The 21,045-nt window shown below is 32.9% G+C and overlaps 1 protein-coding gene across 2 annotated transcripts in view; it reads right to left on the bottom strand.

The window, feature by feature from the left end:
* LOC128182836 (sterile alpha motif domain-containing protein 9-like) overlaps window positions 1-5,352 on the bottom strand; it is a 30,437-nt gene extending 25,085 nt beyond the window's left edge. For both annotated transcript variants that reach the window (XM_052851591.1, XM_052851592.1), the window contains exons 1-2: window positions 5,240-5,352; window positions 4,901-4,938 (exon numbers count right to left, since the gene is read on the bottom strand). In XM_052851591.1, the coding sequence (XP_052707551.1) occupies window positions 4,901-4,938; window positions 5,240-5,312 (111 nt within the window). In that variant the 5' untranslated portion in view covers window positions 5,313-5,352. The remainder of the gene's footprint in view (window positions 1-4,900; window positions 4,939-5,239) is intronic.
* Window positions 5,353-21,045: the final 15,693 nt, after the last annotated feature.

The following is a 21,045-nucleotide window of genomic DNA, read 5'->3' as shown; positions in this document are numbered from 1 at the left end:
TCACGGTTTCACGACATGCACATCTCAAATTTTATTGGTTTTTTTTTTTTGCTTATTGATTGATTTTGTTCAAAATATATATGTACATGTTTTTTCAGCCACTTTTTAAAAAAAAACAAACATTGATACAGAGTATCAAATAAGATTTTAAAAAACTAATTACCTTCATCAATTTAAATCTAATTTCAACTGTTTAAACAGAAGCATTGCACAATTTGGGGTTTGTACATATGAAATTGTGTTAATAAGTTTAATTCATTGAGGCAAATATCGATACTAAAAGTCAGAAAATGAATGAATATGAAATAAAAATATAACAAGGAGAAGTAAATCTATTCATTAGGGCTAAGAATTTTTTTAAAAAAATGAAGAATAATTAATCTTTGTCGGGAAAGAGTGTGATTTGGAAATTCACGAAGTATCATGTGATAATAAACTAGAAAACTGACCAGTCAGAAAGGGCCCCGCTATGACAATTAATATACAGAAGTGAAAAAAAAACTTTGAATTCCATCCTCTTTATATTAACAATGATGAAAAATAAATGCCCGGCATAAGATGTAAAGAACTGCAATATATATAAGGTGGTAAAAAAAAATATGAAAATTATAAGTAACAACTGTATTTTTAAAATTTCAAGATAATTCCTGAATGTGCAAAAACTCTAAATAGTAACCTTGTATCTGCATAAAACAGAGATAACCTCATGTCTTATAAAAAAAAAATTAAATGTGTATTTAAAAAAGATTTAAACAGGTGTTTTATAAAATGCAAGCCAATGCAAGCAAAAACATTGTATCAACCAGGGTTGACCTCAACATCAAAACAAACATTAGTTGCAGACAAAGGTGTTCATAATCTTCATATGACAGATTGAGATAGAGATAAGCCTCTAAATTTTCTGCAGCAGACAAGATAATTAATCCCAGGGGGTTAATTGTTCTGCTCTCTCATCCTTTTCTTCTAAATTTACAATAAGATTTTTTTTCAGAAATGACAGAATGGGGTTATTATCTGATTACTTGTTAAAATTAACAGCATTAAGGAAGATTAAAATAAAATAAATAATAAATTATACAAGAGGCCCAGGGGCCACATTGCTCACCTGAGCAACAATTGCCTTAACTCTGATCAAATTAGCAGTACAGTATCAAAATATCTTAACAACTAAGTACAGTAGATCTTGCTAAAAAAAATTCAAAATGTTCCAATTTTTATCCACATCTTTTTTTTTTTGCTGGGGGGGGGGGGGGGTAATACCAAGCCCCTTTTATTCTCTATTCCTATATACCCCCCCCCCCCTCCCAATTTCATGGCCCCACTTTTCTCTAGGGAATCATGTTTTCATCTAACTTAAATCTGCATAACCTGTGCTTTCAAACTAAGTACTGAGTTTTGGACAGAAAACTTTCCCAAAATATTTTTAAAGATTTCCTCTATATATGTAAAAATTTAAACTGCCATCGCGGCCCCGCCCTACCACTAGGGACTGTGATTTTGCAAACTTGAATTTACACTACCCGAGGATGCCTCTGCACACGTTTAAGCTTTTCTGGCCAAATAGTCTTTAAAAAGATTTTCTCTATATATTCCTTTGTCAAAATTCATCCCCCCTTTTGGCCTCATCCTACCCCTGAACTATTATTTAAACAAACTTAAATCTATACGATCTGGGAATGCTTCCACTCATTTTTGGGCTTTCCTGGCCTAATAGTTCTTGAGAAGAAAATTTTTGAAGATTTTCTCTATATATAAAAATTTATCCCCCATTGTGACCCCGCCCTACCCCCAGGTACCATGATTTGAACAAACTTGAATCTACATTAACTGAGAATAGTTACACGCACATTTGAGCTTTCTTGGCCTTATAGTTTTTGAGAAGAAGATTTTCTCTATATATTCCTATGTAAAAATCTATCCCCCCATTGTGGCCCCACCATACCCAGTGGGACCATGATTTGAACAAACTTGAATCTACACTACCTGAGGATGCTTCCATTTTAATTTGAGCTTTTCTGGCCAAACAGTTTTTGAGAAGAAGACTTTTAATGATTTCCTCTATAAACTCCTATGTTAAACTTGATCTCCCGATTGTGGCCCCACCATACCCCCAGGGACTATGATTTGAACAAACTTGAATCTACACTACCTGAGGATGCTTTCATTTTAATTTTAGCTTTTCTGGCCTATAGTTTTTGAGAAGAAGATTTTTTAAGATTTCCTCTATATACTCCTATGTAAAACTTGATCCCCCAATTGTGGCCGCCCTCTACCCCCGGGGACCATGATTTGAACAAACTTGAATCTAAACTACTTGAGGATGCTTCCATTTTAGATTGAGCTTTTCTTGCCTGATAGTTTTTGAGAAGAAGATTTTTATAGATTTTCTCCATAATTCCTATGTAAAACTTGATCCCCTCATTGTGGCCCCACCCTACCCCCGAGAACATGATTTGAACAAACTTGAATCTACACTACCTGAGAATGCTTCGATTTTAATTTGGGCATTTCTAGCCAGATATTTTTTGAGAAAAAGATTTTTAAAGATTTCCTCTATATATTCCTATGTAAAACTTCACCCCCTCTTGTGGTCCAACACTACCCCCGGGGTCCATGATTTGAACAAACTTGAATCTACACTACGTGAGGATGCTTCCATTTTAATTTGAACATTTCTGCCCTGATAGTTTTTGAGAAGAAGATTTTTAAAGATTTTCTTTATATATTCCATTGTTAAATTTGATCTCCCTATTGTGGCCCCCCTCTACCCCCGGAGACCATGATTTGAACAAACTTGAATCTACACTTTCGGAGGATGGTTCCACACAAGTTTAAGCTTTTCTTGGTAAATAGTTTTTGAGAAGAAGATTTTTGAAAAATACCAACAAATTTTCAATAATTCTCAATTATCTCCCCTTTAAAGGGGGCGTGGCCCTTCATTTGAACAAACTTGAATCCCCTTCACCTAGTGATGCTTTGTGCCAAATTTGGTTGAAATCCGCCCAGTGGTTCTGGAGAAGAAGAAGAAAATGTAAAAAGTTTACAACGACAACACCGCCGACAACGACAACGCCAACGCCGACGACAGACAACGGACAAAGAACAAGGGACGTTATTGGTCAAAAAATGCCGTGTTTTAAAATCTAATGATTCCTACCATTTTCAAAAGCCAAGAATAAACAATACTCAATGGTATATGATTTATTCATAAAACTTTAGTGTAAGTATGATACATTTTACGTTAAACACGGCGCCTTTTTAAAACGAAACGTCAACATTTTACGAAGCCTTTAACGCGGCGTCATAAACATGACGGACAGTCTAACTGGATTTTAACACAACCAACATTTCTCTTATTTTTTTTTAGGTATTAGTATTTATTTCCAAACTTTCCATTCCCTTTGTTTAGAATAAGAATTTGGAATTAACTAACCAGACATAGTTAGGGTATCCATATTGCAGAGAAATACTCGAAAGCCAGTAGAGGTAAATGAATATATTATTTACATCCACCAAGTATGATTCCCTCTATTTTATTACGAAAATGGATTGTACATTCATAGCTCTGTTGAAATTGACAGAACTGAAATATAAACGATCCAGTTCTTACTAGTTTATTGATTGGTCGAAACCTTCAGCAACCTAAGAAAAATCCCGGACTACACGAAATAATCATGCTATTTGTGATGTCAGAATCAAATTCAAATAGCAGACGTTTCTTATACCTAACGTACTGATGTACGTAACAATAATTTTGTTAATTTTTCTGACTTTTTTCAACCAATTTATCAATTTGTTGATAGAAAGATGTAAATATAAACAATAAATTAGCGATCAATGCAGAGAAAAAGAACGCAGGTAATGTAATTTTTTTCTGCAATGTCGCCACCTTCATTTACCGCATGAATCACCATAGAAAGCAAGTATTAAGAACGAGCACAGGTCAATGCACTTTCTTTTCAATCTAATTATGTGTGCTTTGTATAGATAAAACATATAAAGCTGGTCATAGATCGTCTACAAAATTTAAGTCATTGTGTGGAGATCGTTGTTTAAACCGTGAGTCTAGAATAAATAAAATTTATTAAAATAAGACTTTTGTAGTTCAGTCACTGTTAGTATGCACAAACATACATTCAGAGAGAGAGAGAGAGAGAGAGAGAGAGAGAGAGAGAGAGAGAGAGAGAGAGAGAGTTTATAGTTTATTTCTGTTCAACGTATAGAATATATACAAATTAAACTTCACACTCGCAGTGTAAGAATCATATCAAGCATAACAAACAATATAAGACTAAGTTATTGCTGATCATACTTCTATTATCTTCGTAATTGAAAAACAAAGGAACGACTCGTTTTTGTTGTCGACTCGCGGCATGCCAGCATCTAATATTCGTAAACTTTTTAAAGGTTCGTGTAAATGCAATGTTGAACAATGTATGAAATTGTATTTTTAAAATGACAGATGTAAATATATATTGAAGTTTTTAATTTAAACTTTTGTCCATAGTCTTTGAAGTGAGCAACTGTTCAACATGAACCTCATGAGTCTCATAATCCTCATGAGCCTCATCTTAGCAAAACTCTTGGTGAGCAGATCTATTCCTCACGTTAGCAAAAAATGCTCGTCTGCAGAATTTTTCTCATGTGGGCATTTTACCTAATTTGCATGTTAAATTGCATACAAGACTCACATGAGCAACTCACGTGAGGAAATCTTGTTAGTCTTCACGTGAGCTGCTCATCATGAGCTAATTGTGAAAATGTTTTGGTATGGGAAATGCCATCCTTGGATATAACCAGTATCCGTTATAACGAGAAATAAAACTATGTCCCCAGCATCTCGTTATACTCGGAGGCCACTGTAAATCAAATTGGATCAAAATCAGGTACATATACTCACATGTTCTTGATCTATCTTCACGTATTTCACCTGGGCAACTTTAAACAGAATTTTAAATTGAATTCAGTTGTTACTTATTAGTCTGTTGTACAAGGTAAATATATAAAATTATCCTGATGTTCTTATGTGTTATTTACTAAACATTAATGCTTGACTAAAATGGTTTTGATGTCACTAAACTCAATATGACTGCAACTTGTTTTTCTCAATAATAGTTTCATTTAGTTACCCGACAATGTATGACAAAAAAAAGTACAGGCACACAAATACACAATATTTAAATTCTTTTCAAGTTTCTTGCAAACATAGCAAATAATAAAAGATGATAATCAATACTACCTGTACTAAAAATGTTCACAATGTCCCTTGAGGTACATGTACTCTTAGGGATGCCATTCACATAAAGAGTCATTTTTGTACATCTGCAACGCCCCCGTCTTTAATGTAAATGTACTTCCTGCAAGGGTATGAGTGTGTAGTTTATTAAAAGTACAAATTCAATTGTTGTGACAAAATCTTAACAACAAGAGGCCCAATGGGCAACATCGCTCACCTGAGCAACACTGGCTTTATATGGGCATTCAATAAAAAATAAATGGCAATTTAAAAAGTTCACCAGGATTGATATGACGTTGGTTGGTAAAGTGATCAAATCCTGTGAAGTCCAAAGGGCTTCTCAGTAGATTAGATCACGTACCAAGCAACTTTATATCCCGGTGAACTTTTTAACACTGCTGTTTATTACTTATATTTACGTTTGAAAAAGACAAATCGTTCAGAAGTGTAAAAATAACCGAGATTTTAATTTTACAATAATCCAAGCGACAAGTCAAAAGCGCGTGATTTGGTCTTTGTGACGACACGAAAATGTTCATTTAAGAAATAAACAGCAATTTAAAAAGTTCATCGAGATATGAAGTTGGTTGGTCACATGATCAAATCCTGTGAAGCCCATGTTTTAACCGGGCTCTGCTGAAAGCAGAGTCCTGGCTGTAGGCAGGCAAATCGCCAATATTACTATAAATAGCACAATTTCAAAAGTAAACAAAAAACCGAACAGCGTCAAAGTAAAAACTTCCGCTATACTAAAGAGAGAGAGAGAGAGAGAGAGAGAGAGAGAGAGAGAGAGAGAGATATTTTGATTTTCAATCTTTACTGCACAATATGCATAAAGACACATCAAAAGAGCCCGGCTTTGAGTACTTCAGTACTTTGATTTGAAATGCACCCCCCCCCCCTTTTTCTACAGTTTCAAGGTTTTCTCTGCTTCGAATAAAGATCGGTCTTTCATTTCTGCAATTTATATTCGCCTTTCCATAAAGATGCTTTGTACCAAATTTGGTTGAAATTGGCCAAGCAGTTTTAGAGAAGAAGTTCAAAATGTAAAAAAGTTTACAGACGTACAGATGAACAGACGGACAATGTGATCAGAATAGCTGCAATTGAATGATACTGTATATAAATATCCATACAAGTAATAGCTTTCCAAAAAGCTTGCCTAACTAAACAAAATTATTCAATGGAAGCATGCATGTATCAATTAGGCTTTTTTATCAGAAATGAATTTTAATTCTCGCTGCTGATCATAAATTTATAAATGGAACGTGCATATTTAAGACAAAATGTAAGTCTTTTCTTCAATCTAGAACATGTACACTGTACATATATATCACTTGAAATTCATTTCTTTTATTAATTCAATTTTTAAGGAATGCACACATATCATATAAGTGCATGTAAGCTTGAAAGCTGGAGAGTAAATAGTCGTTTTTTTAAATTGTATTTGTTGTATTAATTGCAAAATCAACTGAAAGGCATTTTTTAAAACTTCCAACCCTATGAAATATAAGAGGGCATACAAACACGTATTGTTTTTTAATGTGTGTAAGCAGCTTTGTCAAAATAATCTTGACAATCAATTATAAAAGGGTGAATTCTCAAATTCATGAAAAAACCCTTACTGTAACTTCAATTCAATTATAATTCCTTATTTGCAGTTTCATTATTGCATGCTCCTACAAAAGTGAAGGGGGAGGGGGGCAAATCCATGATATTTCCATTTATCCTATAAAGTTAAGAAAAGTGCCAGCTGTCAAAAAAGAGGGGAGGGGGAAGCAGCCCTCCTCACCTTAACCCCCGATGCTACGTGCCTGTGATGTAAACACATGGTGTGCTCTGGGGTATTTGCATGATCCCAACGGACTCGTCAACTAATCGGCGCGCAAAAACTATGAATGTGACATTTTGGCGCGAAATCCTGCTTTACCGTTCACGCAACGAATGAACTCATCCATTGGCAGAGATCCAGGGGGGGGGGGGGGGGGGGGAGGGGTAGATGAATTTTTTGACATTTGCTTTGTAACAGCTACATACATGTATATTATACTTTGGATCGGATGTTTTGGAAGAATTCTATCGAATTAAGAAACACACTTGATTAGTAATTGTTAAATGTAGTAATGTACATTTAGTAAGACACGCGAGTTATGTTCCCTTTTCAAAATTAATGAAATCGCCCAACTGAACGAAAATCAGGTCACACTCCGCTTTGGCGATTTACATGTAGTTCCTCCAGTAAACATTCCGCCTGTATAAATATACATGTATATTTGTTTTAATCCAAACTGATGACTGTCTTGTAATAATGATAATCCAACACTAATTATTACTTACATTGTACCGTAATAGACAATATGTTTCAACTTGTTGCGATGACCCCCTCCCCCTTTTTCACCGTTCAAATATGGTGGAATGCAGATCTATTTTTAAATCAGGATTACACACGTGCTCTGCATGGTGACCGTCCCTTTTACTTGAAAACTCTTGCTCGCTGTTGTTATTACATGCCATATAACATTTTCATCATTTATGAACGTAAATGCTGACATCTTAAACTGTTAAACATGCATCGGTTAATCTTTTTTGTGAAATATCATGATATTGCTTGTCCCATTGTCTGCACTGTTTCGGAGATTGTAACTTTTAAACGTCATGACGCCAGGCAATAAATTAGATGCATGCAAGTTGATTTATATGGTAAGTCCATAGAATGATCCTCGATTCATCATTGGGCCAGCATTTTTTTTATTTTTAGGTTTACAAACCCGCCGCTCAGTTTTCTGAGTTTTTAGAAAAAAATGAAATTAAAAAAAAAGATATCTTTTTTTTCCCTTTTTGATGGCATTGAGATTTTTTTGGTTTAGGATCGAGATTTCATATAGTAAGGCAACAACTTCCTGTCTAAGATGGCGCGAGAAAAATCTTCATTCTGAGTGATGTTTACGTTTATTTTGGTGTGGTTATTCTGAAATTTGTTCGCAAAGGTAGAAAATGCCTAGATCAACAACTTTATAAGATCATATTATCTTGTCAGACCGATATGTAATTAATGCATGTCGACGTGTTGCAAGTGGAAAAGAACCGGTCACTCGAGCACCCAAAACGCAGAATAAAATAAAGTTCTAATACCATTTGTTTAAAGAAAGTTAACATATTCTAAAGCAATATTGTCTAATGATGATGTCCATGCTTAGCACCTCTGATTATATTTTTATATAAAGCATTCCTTATTTCAACCATTTTATATGAAAATTTGTTCCATTTGTTTTAGCAAAGATTACCCTTAACAAATAAAGTGGAAAACTATTTGTAACTAGCTAAAAAGATTATATGATACAACTGTAACTAAAGATTTTTAAATAATAAATGACCGGATCCCTATAAAATGGCAAATGCTACATTTAATATAAAAGTTGTTTGTCTAATATTCTATTGTACTATTTCACAGATTATTCATACTTTTCACATGCTACACTTCATGCTCCACTTAACGCAGTTACACACCACTATCATAAAGTGGCAATTCATTATTAGTATAAAGATGATGTAAATCCCCCCCCCCCCCACATTTTTCCTCCTATGAAACTTTAAAGTTTTTTTGGTTCGAAACCCAACAAAATAGTTGGTCAAACGTAAATTTTAATTTTTTTTTTATTTCCTCCTCCTACGGAACTTTATCGTTTTGATGTTCGTAAACCTAAAAATAAAAAAATGGCCCTATTTGATTTGATTCAAACAGTTGGTTTTAGAATTTAAAAGAAAACTTAAATTGTCATACCCGCACTTTCTAAAGAAACAACGGGTATTTTGTTGTTACCTTGGTCCGTCCTTTCATCCATCTGTCACATTTAACTTTCTCAAACTGCTCTTACATCTTATAAACAAGCAAACTGAACTCTTTGAGTTTAATTTCGGGAGGGAGGGGTCATGTTGTTTTGTAAAAAGGTTTCAAAAATGCTTTGGTAGTCCTGGTTGTCAAATATTGGGTAAAAAATGCTTCCTCAAACTCCTCTTACATTTTCAACAGTAGACAAATCATCTCCTAGAATATGTTTTGAGGTGTCCTATACATGCACAATAAGGTTTTGTAAATTTAAATTTTGTGTCATCAGGTTTCAGAATTTTGGTTTATATCACAACATAACCTTTTTATTGCAAAAAAAGTATGGTTCCCAGAACACCTCTAAAAATTCATGCACAAGCCATGTCATCTCTTGAGATATGATAGGGGCCCAGGCCTCTCACAACCATTTTTGGTACTGGAGCCAAGGCCAATGGATTGGGAAAAATGCGACGTTTTGATAGTAATTGGGAAGTTTTTCCTTGCTTAATGTACAGTCCCCTGAACAAAAATCAAAGTACTGAGGGGAGTTGATTTTATCGATTATCATTTATTTTAAAATCAACTTTATTGCATGGCAATCAGTTTCTAGTCTGTATTTGAATTACGCACTTTTTTATTATATGAATTTTTAGACAAGAATTTCGAGAAACTCCATATGAATCATGTGTAATATTTAAAGATAGATTTCAAACTATGTATTCGAATCGAAACAATTCTAAAAATCGATGAATTTTTTGACATTTGCTTTGTAACAGCTACATACATGTATATTATACTTTGGATCGGATGTTTTGGAAGAATTCTATCGAATTAAGAAACACACTTGATTAGTAATTGTCAAATGTAGTAATGTACATTTAGTAAGACACGCGAGTTATGTTCCCTTTTCAAAATTAATGAAATCGCCCAACTGAACGAAAATCAGGTCACACTCCGCTTTGGCGATTTACATGTAGTTCCTCCAGTAAACATTCCGCCTGTATAAATATACATGTATATTTGTTTTAATCCAAACTGATGACTGTCTTGTAATAATGATAATCCAACACTAATTATTACTTACATTGTACCGTAATAGACAATATGTTTCAACTTGTTGCGATGACCCCCTCCCCCTTTTTCACCGTTCAAATATGGTGGAATGCAGATCTATTTTTAAATCAGGATTACACACGTGCTCTGCATGGTGACCGTCCCTTTTACTTGAAAACTCTTGCTCGCTGTTGTTATTACATGCTATATAACATTTTCATCATTTATGAACGTAAATGCTGACATCTTAAACTGTTAAACATGCATCGGTTAATCTTTTATGTGAAATATCATGATATTGCTTGTCCCATTGTCTGCACTGTTTCGGAGATTGTAACTTTTAAACCTTAGATATGCCTGACGTCATGACGTCAGGCAATAAATTAGATGCATGCAAGTTGATTTATATGGTAAGTCCATAGAATGATCCTCGATTCATCATTGGGCCAGCATTTTTTTATTTTTAGGTTTACAAACCCGCCGCTCGGTTTTCTGAGTTTTTAGAAGAAAAAAATGAAATTAATAAAAAAGATATCTTTTTTTCCCTGACAGCAAATTTTTGATGGCATTGAGATTTTTTTGGTTTAGGATCGAGATTTCATATAGTAAGGCAACAACTTCCTGTCTAAGATGGCGCGAGAAAAATCTTCATTCTGAGTGATGTTTACGTTTATTTTGGTGTGGTTATTCTGAAATTTGTTCGCAAAGGTAGAAAATGCCTAGATCAACAACTTTATAAGATCATATTATCTTGTCAGACCGATATGTAATTAATGCATGTCGATGTGTTGCAAGTGGAAAAGAACCGGTCACTCGAGCACCCAAAACGCAGAATAAAATAAAGTTCTAATACCATTTGTTTAAAGAAAGTTAACATATTCTAAAGCAATATTGTCTAATGATGATGTCCATGCTTAGCACCTCTGATTATATTTTTATATAAAGCATTCCTTATTTCAACCATTTTATATGAAAATTTGTTCCATTTATTTTAGCAAAGATTACCCTTAACAAATAAAGTGGAAAACTATTTGTAACTAGCTAAAAAGATTATATGATACAACTGTAACTAAAGATTTTTAAATAATAAATGACCGGATCCCTATAAAATGGCAAATGCTACATTTAATATAAAAGTTGTTTGTCTAATATTCTATTGTACTATTTCACAGATTATTCATACTTTTTCACATGCTACACTTCATGCTCCACTTAACGCAGTTACACACCACTATCATAAAGTGGCAATTCATTATTAGTATAAAGATGATGTAAATCCCCCCCCCCCCCCCCCACATTTTTCCTCCTATGAAACTTTAAAGTTTTTTTGGTTCGAAACCCAACAAAATAGTTGGTCAAACGTAAATTTTATTTTTTTTTTATTTCCTCCTCCTACGGAACTTTATCGTTTTGATGTTCGTAAACCTAAAAATAAAAAAATGGCCCTATTTGATTTGATTCAAATAGTTGGTTTTAGAATTTAAAAGAAAACTTAAATTGTCATACCCGCACTTTCTAAAGAAACAACGGGTATTTTGTTGTTACCTTGGTCCGTCCTTTCATCCATCTGTCACATTTAACTTTCTCAAACTGCTCTTACATCTTATAAACAAGCAAACTGAACTCTTTGAGTTTAATTTCGGGAGGGAGGGGTCATGTTGTTTTGTAAAAAGGTTTCAAAAATGCTTTGGTAGTCCTGGTTGTCAAATATTGGGTAAAAAATGCTTCCTCAAACTCCTCTTACATTTTCAACAGTAGACAAATCATCACCTAGAATATGTTTTGAGGTGTCCTATACATGCACAATAAGGTTTTGTAAATTTAAATTTTGTGTCATCAGGTTTCAGAATTTTGGTTTATATCACAACATAACCTTTTTATTGCAAAAAAAGTATGGTTCCCAGAACACCTCTAAAAATTCATGCACAAGCCATGTCATCTCTTGAGATATGATAGGGGCCCAGGCCTCTCACAACCATTTTTGGTACTGGAGCCAAGGCCAATGGATTGGGAAACATAGGTAATCATAGATTACTAAGCTCACCGAGACGGAGCATCACCCTTATGAGACATCACCTTCATAAGACCACCTTTATCATTTTATATGAAAATCATACTTTATGATCTTGGATATTCATGGATTCTGTTTTGACAAAATATCGTATATCATCTGATAAAATTTTTTATGATAATCACATGTTCATATGTTATTCAATACAATGATATAAAATGAAATATTGCATCATGTCATATTTATAATATATATCATATAATACAATAAAATACCGTAATAAACAATAATGAGATATGATATTGTAACGTATGATATGACATTGTATTGTGTTATACCTTATTGTATTTGATCACATAATACAATATCATAAAATATAATACAATATAGTATTATATTACAATATCATATTACATAATACAACATAACATTGAAACATGATATTATATTGTATAATATAGTATGATATTGTATTGAATGACACTGAAACATATTTGATACATTATATGATATTATATCATATAATACATCAATATAATTTGATTTCAACATTGTATCTTATCAAATGATACAATATTATGTGATAAAGTAAAATATTATAAAATACATTATTATATTATACATATTGTATCATATGACACAATAATATATATTACAATATCATATAATACAATTTCATGTGATATGATAATATATCATATAAACCAATATCATATCATACAATATCGTATGATACAATATTATATAATATTACAATATCATATTATACAATTTCATGTGATATAATTCTCTATTACTGAAACCAATATCATATTATACAATATTGTATGATACAATATTGTATAATATACAATATTGTATCATAGGATACAATATAATATTTTACAATATCTTATGTAATTGTATCATGTGATAAAATAATAAATTAAAAATGCAATATAATATTATACAATATTGTATCATAATATACAATACTATACATAACAATATCACGATACAATATCATATAAAATATCAAAAAAATTGATACAATATCATATCTTATCGTATAACTTTTTATAATATAACATAAGATATCATATTGTATCATATCAAACAATATTGTTTAATATCATACAATACTATATCATAGGAATCATGTTATATCATTTTAATATCAACAAACACATCTATCTATCGAGCTGGTTTGAGTGAGGTAGGAGATTTCTTTAGCATCCTTGATAATGGAGATCAGGCTCTGCATCTGAAGCAACCTCTGCATTTAATTTATAATAAAGTTAAATCAACTATGCAAGCTATCATCTATAAAACATGTGACCTGTTCCAAAAAACTAAACCTCATCCAGCATCCGAAACCTATGGCTCAGATTCAGCATTCAAGCCCATCAGGTGCATTGGTATCATAAGACGCATCATCCATGCAAGTTTGGTGAAGTTTGGACCAGTAATAACTAAGATATCATCATCAGAGGGCACTAGCAATTAAAACCTTAACTTCCTCCAGCATCCGCAACCTATGGCTCAGATTCAGCATCCATGCCTGTCAGGTGCATCTGTATCATAAGACACACCATCCATTAAAGTTTGGTGAAGTTAGGACCAGTAATAACTAAGATTTATTTTTTAGCATCCTTGATAATGGAGATCAAGCTCTGCATCTGAAGCTACCTCTGCGATTCATTCATATTACAGTTAAATCAACTATGCAAGTTTGAAATAGTACTATCATCTATTAAACATGTGACCTGTTCCTAAAAACTTAACTTTATCCTGCATCCGAAACCAGACTCAGCATTCAAGCCTGTCAGGTGCATCAGTATCATAAGACACACCATCCATGGAAGTCTGGTGAAGTAAGGACAAGTAATAACTAAGATATCATCATCAGAGGGCACCTGTTTCAAAAACTTTATTTAACCAGCTCTTAAAATCTTAACCTCCTCCAGCATCCCAAACCTATTGCTCAGATTCAGCATTCAAGCTTGTCAGGTGCATCAGTATCATAAGACGCACCATCCATACAAGTTTGGTGAAGTTAGGACCAGTAGTAACTAAGATATAATCATCAGAGGGCACCTGCAACAAAAACTTTAACCAGCTCTAAAAACCTTAACCTCTTCCAGCATCCGAAACCTATTGCTCAGATTCAGCATTCAAGCTTGTCAGGTGCATCAGTATCATAAGCCGCATCATCCATACAAGTTTGGTGAAGTTAGGACCAGTAGTAACTTAGATATTGCTATCAATGGGCACCCGCAACAAAAACTTTAACCTGCTCCAAAAACCTTAACCTTCTCCAGCATCCGAAACCTATAGCTCAGATTCAGCACTCAAGCCTGTCTGGTGCATCAGTATCATAAGGCACACCATCCATGCAAGTTTGGTGAAGTACGGACCAGCAGTAACTAAGATATTGCTATCAAAGGGCACCTGCAACAAAAACTTTAACCTGGTCCAAGAACCTTAACCTCCTCCAGCATCTGAAATTTAGGACCCAGATTCAGCATCCAAGTCTTTCAAGTCCATAAGTAGGTCCAGATGCATCATCCATGCAAGTTTGGTGAAGATAGGACAAATAATAGCTTAGATACAGGACCTGCAACAAAAACTTTAACCAGGTCCGGACGCCGACGCCGACGCCATCGCCGACGCCGACGCCGAGGGTATAGCATAAGCTCTCCTTGACTTCGTCTCGGTAAGCTAAAAATGCGACGTTTTGATAGTAATTGGGAAGTTTTTCCTTGCTTAATGTACAGTCCCCTGAACAAAAATCAAAGTACTGAGGGGAGTTGATTTTATCGATTATCATTTATTTTAAAATCAACTTTATTGCATGGCAATCAGTTTCTAGTCTGTATTTGAATTACGCACTTTTTTATTATATGAATTTTTAGACAAGAATTTCGAGAAACCCCATATGAATCATGTGTAATATTTAAAGATAGATTTCAAACTATGTATTCGAATCGAAACAATTCTAAAAATCGTATGGATCCAAGCACTATTGATATCGAACTCTAGTCTACGTTAATCTCCAACAAGCAAGAGAGCCTCTCTGCTTGTCAAAATTAGTAATTTGTTATAACAGATTAGTAATTTGTTATAACAGATTAATAATTTGTCATAACAGATTAGTAATTTGTTATAACAAATTAATTTATAACAGATTAGTATTTTGTTATAACAATTTAATAATTTGCACAACAGATTATCAATTTGTTTAAACAAATTATCAATTTGATATAACGGATTAATAATTTGTTATAACAGATTAGTAATTTGTTTAAACAAATTATCAATTTGATATAACGGATTAATAATTTGTTATAACAGATTAGTAATTTGTTATAACAGATTAGTAATTTGTTATAACAGATTAATAATTTGTTATAACAGATTTATAATTTGTAATAACAGATTATCAATTTGTTTTAACAAATTATCAATTTGTTATAACATATTAATAATTTGTTATAACAGATTAGTAATTTGTTATTACATATTATCAATTTGTTATAACAAATTAATAATTTGTTATAACAGATAAGTAATTTGTTATAACAGATTATTAATTTGTTATAACAGATTATCAATTTGTTTTAACAAATTAATAATAGCATACAGATATCATAGCATTGCATAGAAATCTCGTAGCATTACATTTTTATACTATTTTTTGGTAAATTAAAATGCTGTCTGACGATATATGATAATACATGATATGGTATGCAGTGCTAGGTTTTGTTATGCTATGATGAATGAGAATCAAATGATATGCTATAAGATCCAATCCTATTCAATGCAATTCCAATGATATGTTTACAGTTATCTAATTCCATAGCATAGCATTGGAATTACATTATATACCATTGGAATCTTATAGCATATAATTTGATTTTCATTCATCAAAGCATAGCACCATTTAGCCTTTTATATCCACAACATTGAATAGTATCGAAATATCATAGCATATCATTATATGCTTTTGTTTTAGTAAATTTAAATAAAATGCTTTATGAAGATATATGATATTACATGATATGGTATGCTGTGCTAGGTTTTGTTATGCTATGATGAATGAGAATCCAGTGATATGCTATAAGATTCCAATGTTACAGTCATTTCATGCATATCTTTTACAATTTTATGCTATGCTATGCGATTTTAATGGTATGCTATGAGATTTTTATGCTATGCTATGAGATTTGTATGCTATGCTATGAGAAATTGAAATGAAGGGCTTAATGATATGGTATGGTATGCTATGCTATGGTATGCTATGAGATTTGAACAAAAACGCCTCCATACACAGAAGAGTTCCACCATTTCGAGGTAAAATAATAAAAAGCCAAAGTTTATCACAAATCTATTATGTTAACATTTATTATTTCAAATAAAAACATTTAAAACCGAATTAAAATAATGTTGTATGGTATGCTATGATATGATATGATGAATGCGATTCTATGAGATTGTATGCTATGGTATGAGATTCCATTGCTATGCTATGAGATTTCAATGCTATGCTATGGTATGGTGTATGTTGTAAAAGATATGCTTGAACCGACTGTATGTCATACGATTTTAATTATATGTTATTTAAATTTCATAGCATAACATCGATATACATTATAAAGCATTTGAATCCTATAGCATTTCATATGATTCTCACTGATCATAGCATTGCTTACCATATCATTAAGCATTTCGTTTCAATTTAATATAGCATAGCATATATATCTTACAGAATCCCATAGGAATCTCATATCATTGCTTATGAATCTCGAAACATTACTCGAATCTCATAGCACAGCATAGCATGAGATTGTAATAGATATGCATAAAATGACGGTCAAATATCATATAGCATAGCAATGGAATCTCATTACAAAACACTGAAAATATCATAGCATACCAAAAAATAGTATAAAATGCAATGCTATGAGATTTCTATACAATGCTATGATATCTCTCTGCTATTATTCATTTCTTACTAATCTGTTATAACAAATTATTAATCTGTTATAACAAATTGATAATTTGTTTAAACAAATTGATAATGTGTTATAACAAATTATTAATCTGTTATTACAAATTGATAATTTGTTAAAACAAATTGATAATTTGTTAAAACATATTGATAATCTGTTATAACAAATTACTAATTTGTTATAACCAATTGATAATCTGTTATAACAAATTGATAATCTGTTATAACCAATTTCTAATCTGTATAACAAATTAATAAAAAAAAATACTGCTGCAACCCTAATACGCTTCCGTAAATTCTTGATGAAAGCACAGACAGAGGAAACCGTAAACGGCTGTTGGTGTACATCCAATATCTACATGAGAGAAAACTACAGACCAGCCTCCTTAGCAACATTGAAATTTTAACAGCAAAAGCGGATGCAGAAACTATAACAAATCATGTTTTGACAGAGCTGCGGATGAAAGGTTTAGGTGGCAGGGGATAGTTTTTTTGGTCAAGGAAATGTGAGGCAGATAGTGCTCAGATATGTGATTTAATTTTTCGGTGGATTTTTAAATTTGCTAAGATTGGTTTGCATGCAGGGGACACATGGTCCTGACTCTTGAGAATTTTTAAACATTTCAGAATAAAACAAGTACAACTTACATATGGCACTATAAAGAAAAGCCAGGGACGGTCTCAAAATTTTCTGAAAAATGGCCCTTTTTTCACATTTTCACGGGTCCAGAACCACGCTCCAGTCCCGAGCAACTGCCTTAAACTACCATAGGATTGGTAGCTTAATGTATACCCATGCAAATGATCACCAATTGATGGGGGGGTCAATCACCTTCTTTTCGAGTGACATTTCGTGTTCTGAACCCACCCTACTTTTCAAGCACAAAACCGAAAGTGAAAATTTTGGCCACAGTTTCGCATTTTCATTCCATATCTGATAAAGTGCTACCAGTAATAAAGTGTCATATATCAATGAAATTGACATGAGTTCCTCTATCCACAAAATGAATGCAATAAATATTCTACCAATTTATACCCCTCAAATAACCAGCCAAACCCCAGGTTCTCCCTTTATTTCAAAATTTTCTTCGAAACTATCCCCTGCCACCTTAAGTGTTGCAGGACTTGCTGGCATTGGAACTGACGGTGCGAATGTTATGACAGAGAAAAATAGTGGAGTTGTTGTGAGGCTTCGGGAGCACAGTCCCACATTGATAGGAACACATTGTGCCACTCATAGATGTGCCCTGGCTGCTTCACAAGCATCAAAATCAATTCCAGAGCTAAAGAAGTATTCTGACACAGTGTCAAATATTTTTCTATTTTAGTGGCTTTGCTCTCAGATTAAATAAACTGAGGGAGGTTCAAATGCTACTGAACCATGTTAAAATTTGCCCAGCTCCACTCAGTCCGGTGGTTAAGTCTTCAGAAATCTGTGGAAATTCTGTACAGGACTTACCCAGCACTTCTTTGTGGCATTAGAACATGAGGGAACAGTGAACCCCGCTGCAAGAGGAATATAGGCAGAAGTATCACCTTCCTGGCCTAAAAGTTTTTGAGAAGAAGATTTTTTAAAGATTTTCTCTATATAACCCATTCCCCCATTGTGGCCCCACCCAACCCCGGGGACCATGATTTGAACAAAATTGAATCAAGTCACTACCTGAGGATGCCTCCACACAAGTTACGTAATTGTGGCGCTCAAAAAAAATCTGGGGGCGCTAATGCATGGGGCGCTTTCGCTTTGGGGAGATACATTAACCCACTATAAACGATTTACAGTCAAGTCGTACACAGACCAACTCGTATACAGGTCAACTCGTATACAAAATTTTCCGCATAAAAAAACGAAAGTCAACTTGTATACAAAAATATCCGCATAAAAAACTAAAAGTCAACTCGTATACAAAGATTCCCGTACATTCATATACATGTACAATGAAAAATTGATATGAAAAAGCTCCAATATTAATTAGTTTAATTAACCAGTACATGTCTTTTTAAAGTAGGCAATAGATTGCTAGCCGTATATCTGTCTATCTAATTTTAAATATGTTTTTATTGAATATTACAATAGTCACATATATATATATATATAATTATTTAAAGAAATTTCATATGTGACTTTTATATTCACTTTTCACTCATTATATGAATAAACAAATTTTTAACTTAAAGTTCGTCGACAGGAAACACACAGGTTTGTACTGGTCATGTTGAAAGAAGTTTGGGAAATGACATATAAAAGCGGAAAGTTGGATATATTTATTTCAAACAAAATAATGAGGAGTATCTTAATTAGCCTTTGAGAAGACATCCGTTTGGAGAAGCAAGAAACACCGCGCTTGTTGTTTTAACAATTATTGTTTTGATGTGTAGAAATAATTACCAAATAATAATGATTGGATTGACACAATTAATAATCGTTAATTTTTGTTGTTGTAATTAATTTCACATCGTTACCGAGTTTAATGATAATGCACAATTAAACATGTATGAATTTACTACGTTTTGTTTCTAACTTTCTGCATACGAGTTGACTTTCAAATTATGGTGATTTTGCTTTCGTTATTTTATGCGGAAAATTTGTATACGAGTTGACCTGTATACGAGTTGGTCTGTGTACGACTTGACCGGACACCCTATAAACGTGTGCTGTTTGAAAGCAAAAGGTTGCCTTTACTGTCCTGCAAAACAAATTCCGTATAAAACTGTCAGCTCATTTTTACCGAAATTAAAGCTCTTACCGTGTATATATTTTCAGGGACGTATATACGTCCCTGATATTTTCTTCGACTGAACTGAAAAATTCTGTTTTGTAGACTGGTTCTCTGTCGTCTCTGTGAAGGCTGCGCTCATTGGCTGATAAAGGGCACGCTTGAGTCCCATGATGGCACTTACTAAAGACCTGAAATACTAATGACCTGAAAGACCTGAAATTTTATATAAATGATACTTTTCTAAGACTTTTATCCAATAAAATTACTTTGTTTGCGTTTAAATCCAAGTATATAAGTGTTAAAAAAGGTAGCAGGGTTTTTAGGCCCCAAGATGTTACGGCCCTTGATTGATAAGATGTTTAGACCCCAAAATGTTTAGGCACCTATCTTAAGATGTTTAGGCACCAACCTCTTTTTTTTTTTAAATTTGTTTAACATTATTGACTAATTTAATATATTGAGATTTATCTGTAACAATTTTTTTATTGTATATATATGAATTTAAAAAAAATGTCTTACTTAATTTTTGTTGAATAAAATCTACATTAAAAAGTCCATATGTGTCTTATCTTTATGAATTATTATGAAATTATTTTCAAATTCAGAATCTTAATTTTATTTGATCTTAATTCCATTCAAAGGGTATTTGAATATTGCATAATTTTTATCCAACAAAGATAAAATAATGAGCATTTCTTTACCATGGGTTAAACCATCATTACTATTAATTAAATTGTTAAAAGAAAACCCACCCTTCACCCCAATATCCTGGTCCCTCTCTGGATAGGTGCTAATAAGGAGAGATAATGAATAGATCCTACAATACAATGGGGTTTTACACCACTCTTGAGAAGTAAATTATGAAGAGACTAGTATTCTTTAAGCAATGATTTATCTAAATCTTTTATAAACGTCACATATTCTGTAGATGTATGTGTTTTTCCATTGAAAATAATAAATTAACTCAAACATGAGTTTAATGTGTATTTGCTTTGCATGCCTGCTAATTAAATTTCATTAAAAGAATATTCCAAAAATATCCCTTAGAAATATATTCATCCCCTGCATTTATTGTTAAGAATAAGCGTTATTATGACAGCCAAGTTGTACAATTGTCGAAATGTACATTTCTACTGGAATGATTACGGAAATAACTTTGTGTTCTAGTCATGAATCTCATAATGGCAGCTCTGACATTGCAATTTTTAT

Source organism: Crassostrea angulata, chromosome 5 (genome assembly GCF_025612915.1).
Source record: "Crassostrea angulata isolate pt1a10 chromosome 5, ASM2561291v2, whole genome shotgun sequence".
NCBI lineage: Eukaryota > Metazoa > Mollusca > Bivalvia > Ostreida > Ostreidae > Magallana > Magallana angulata.
Note: the sequence above shows the minus strand (reverse complement) of the source record. Positions and strands in the feature narration are given on the sequence as shown.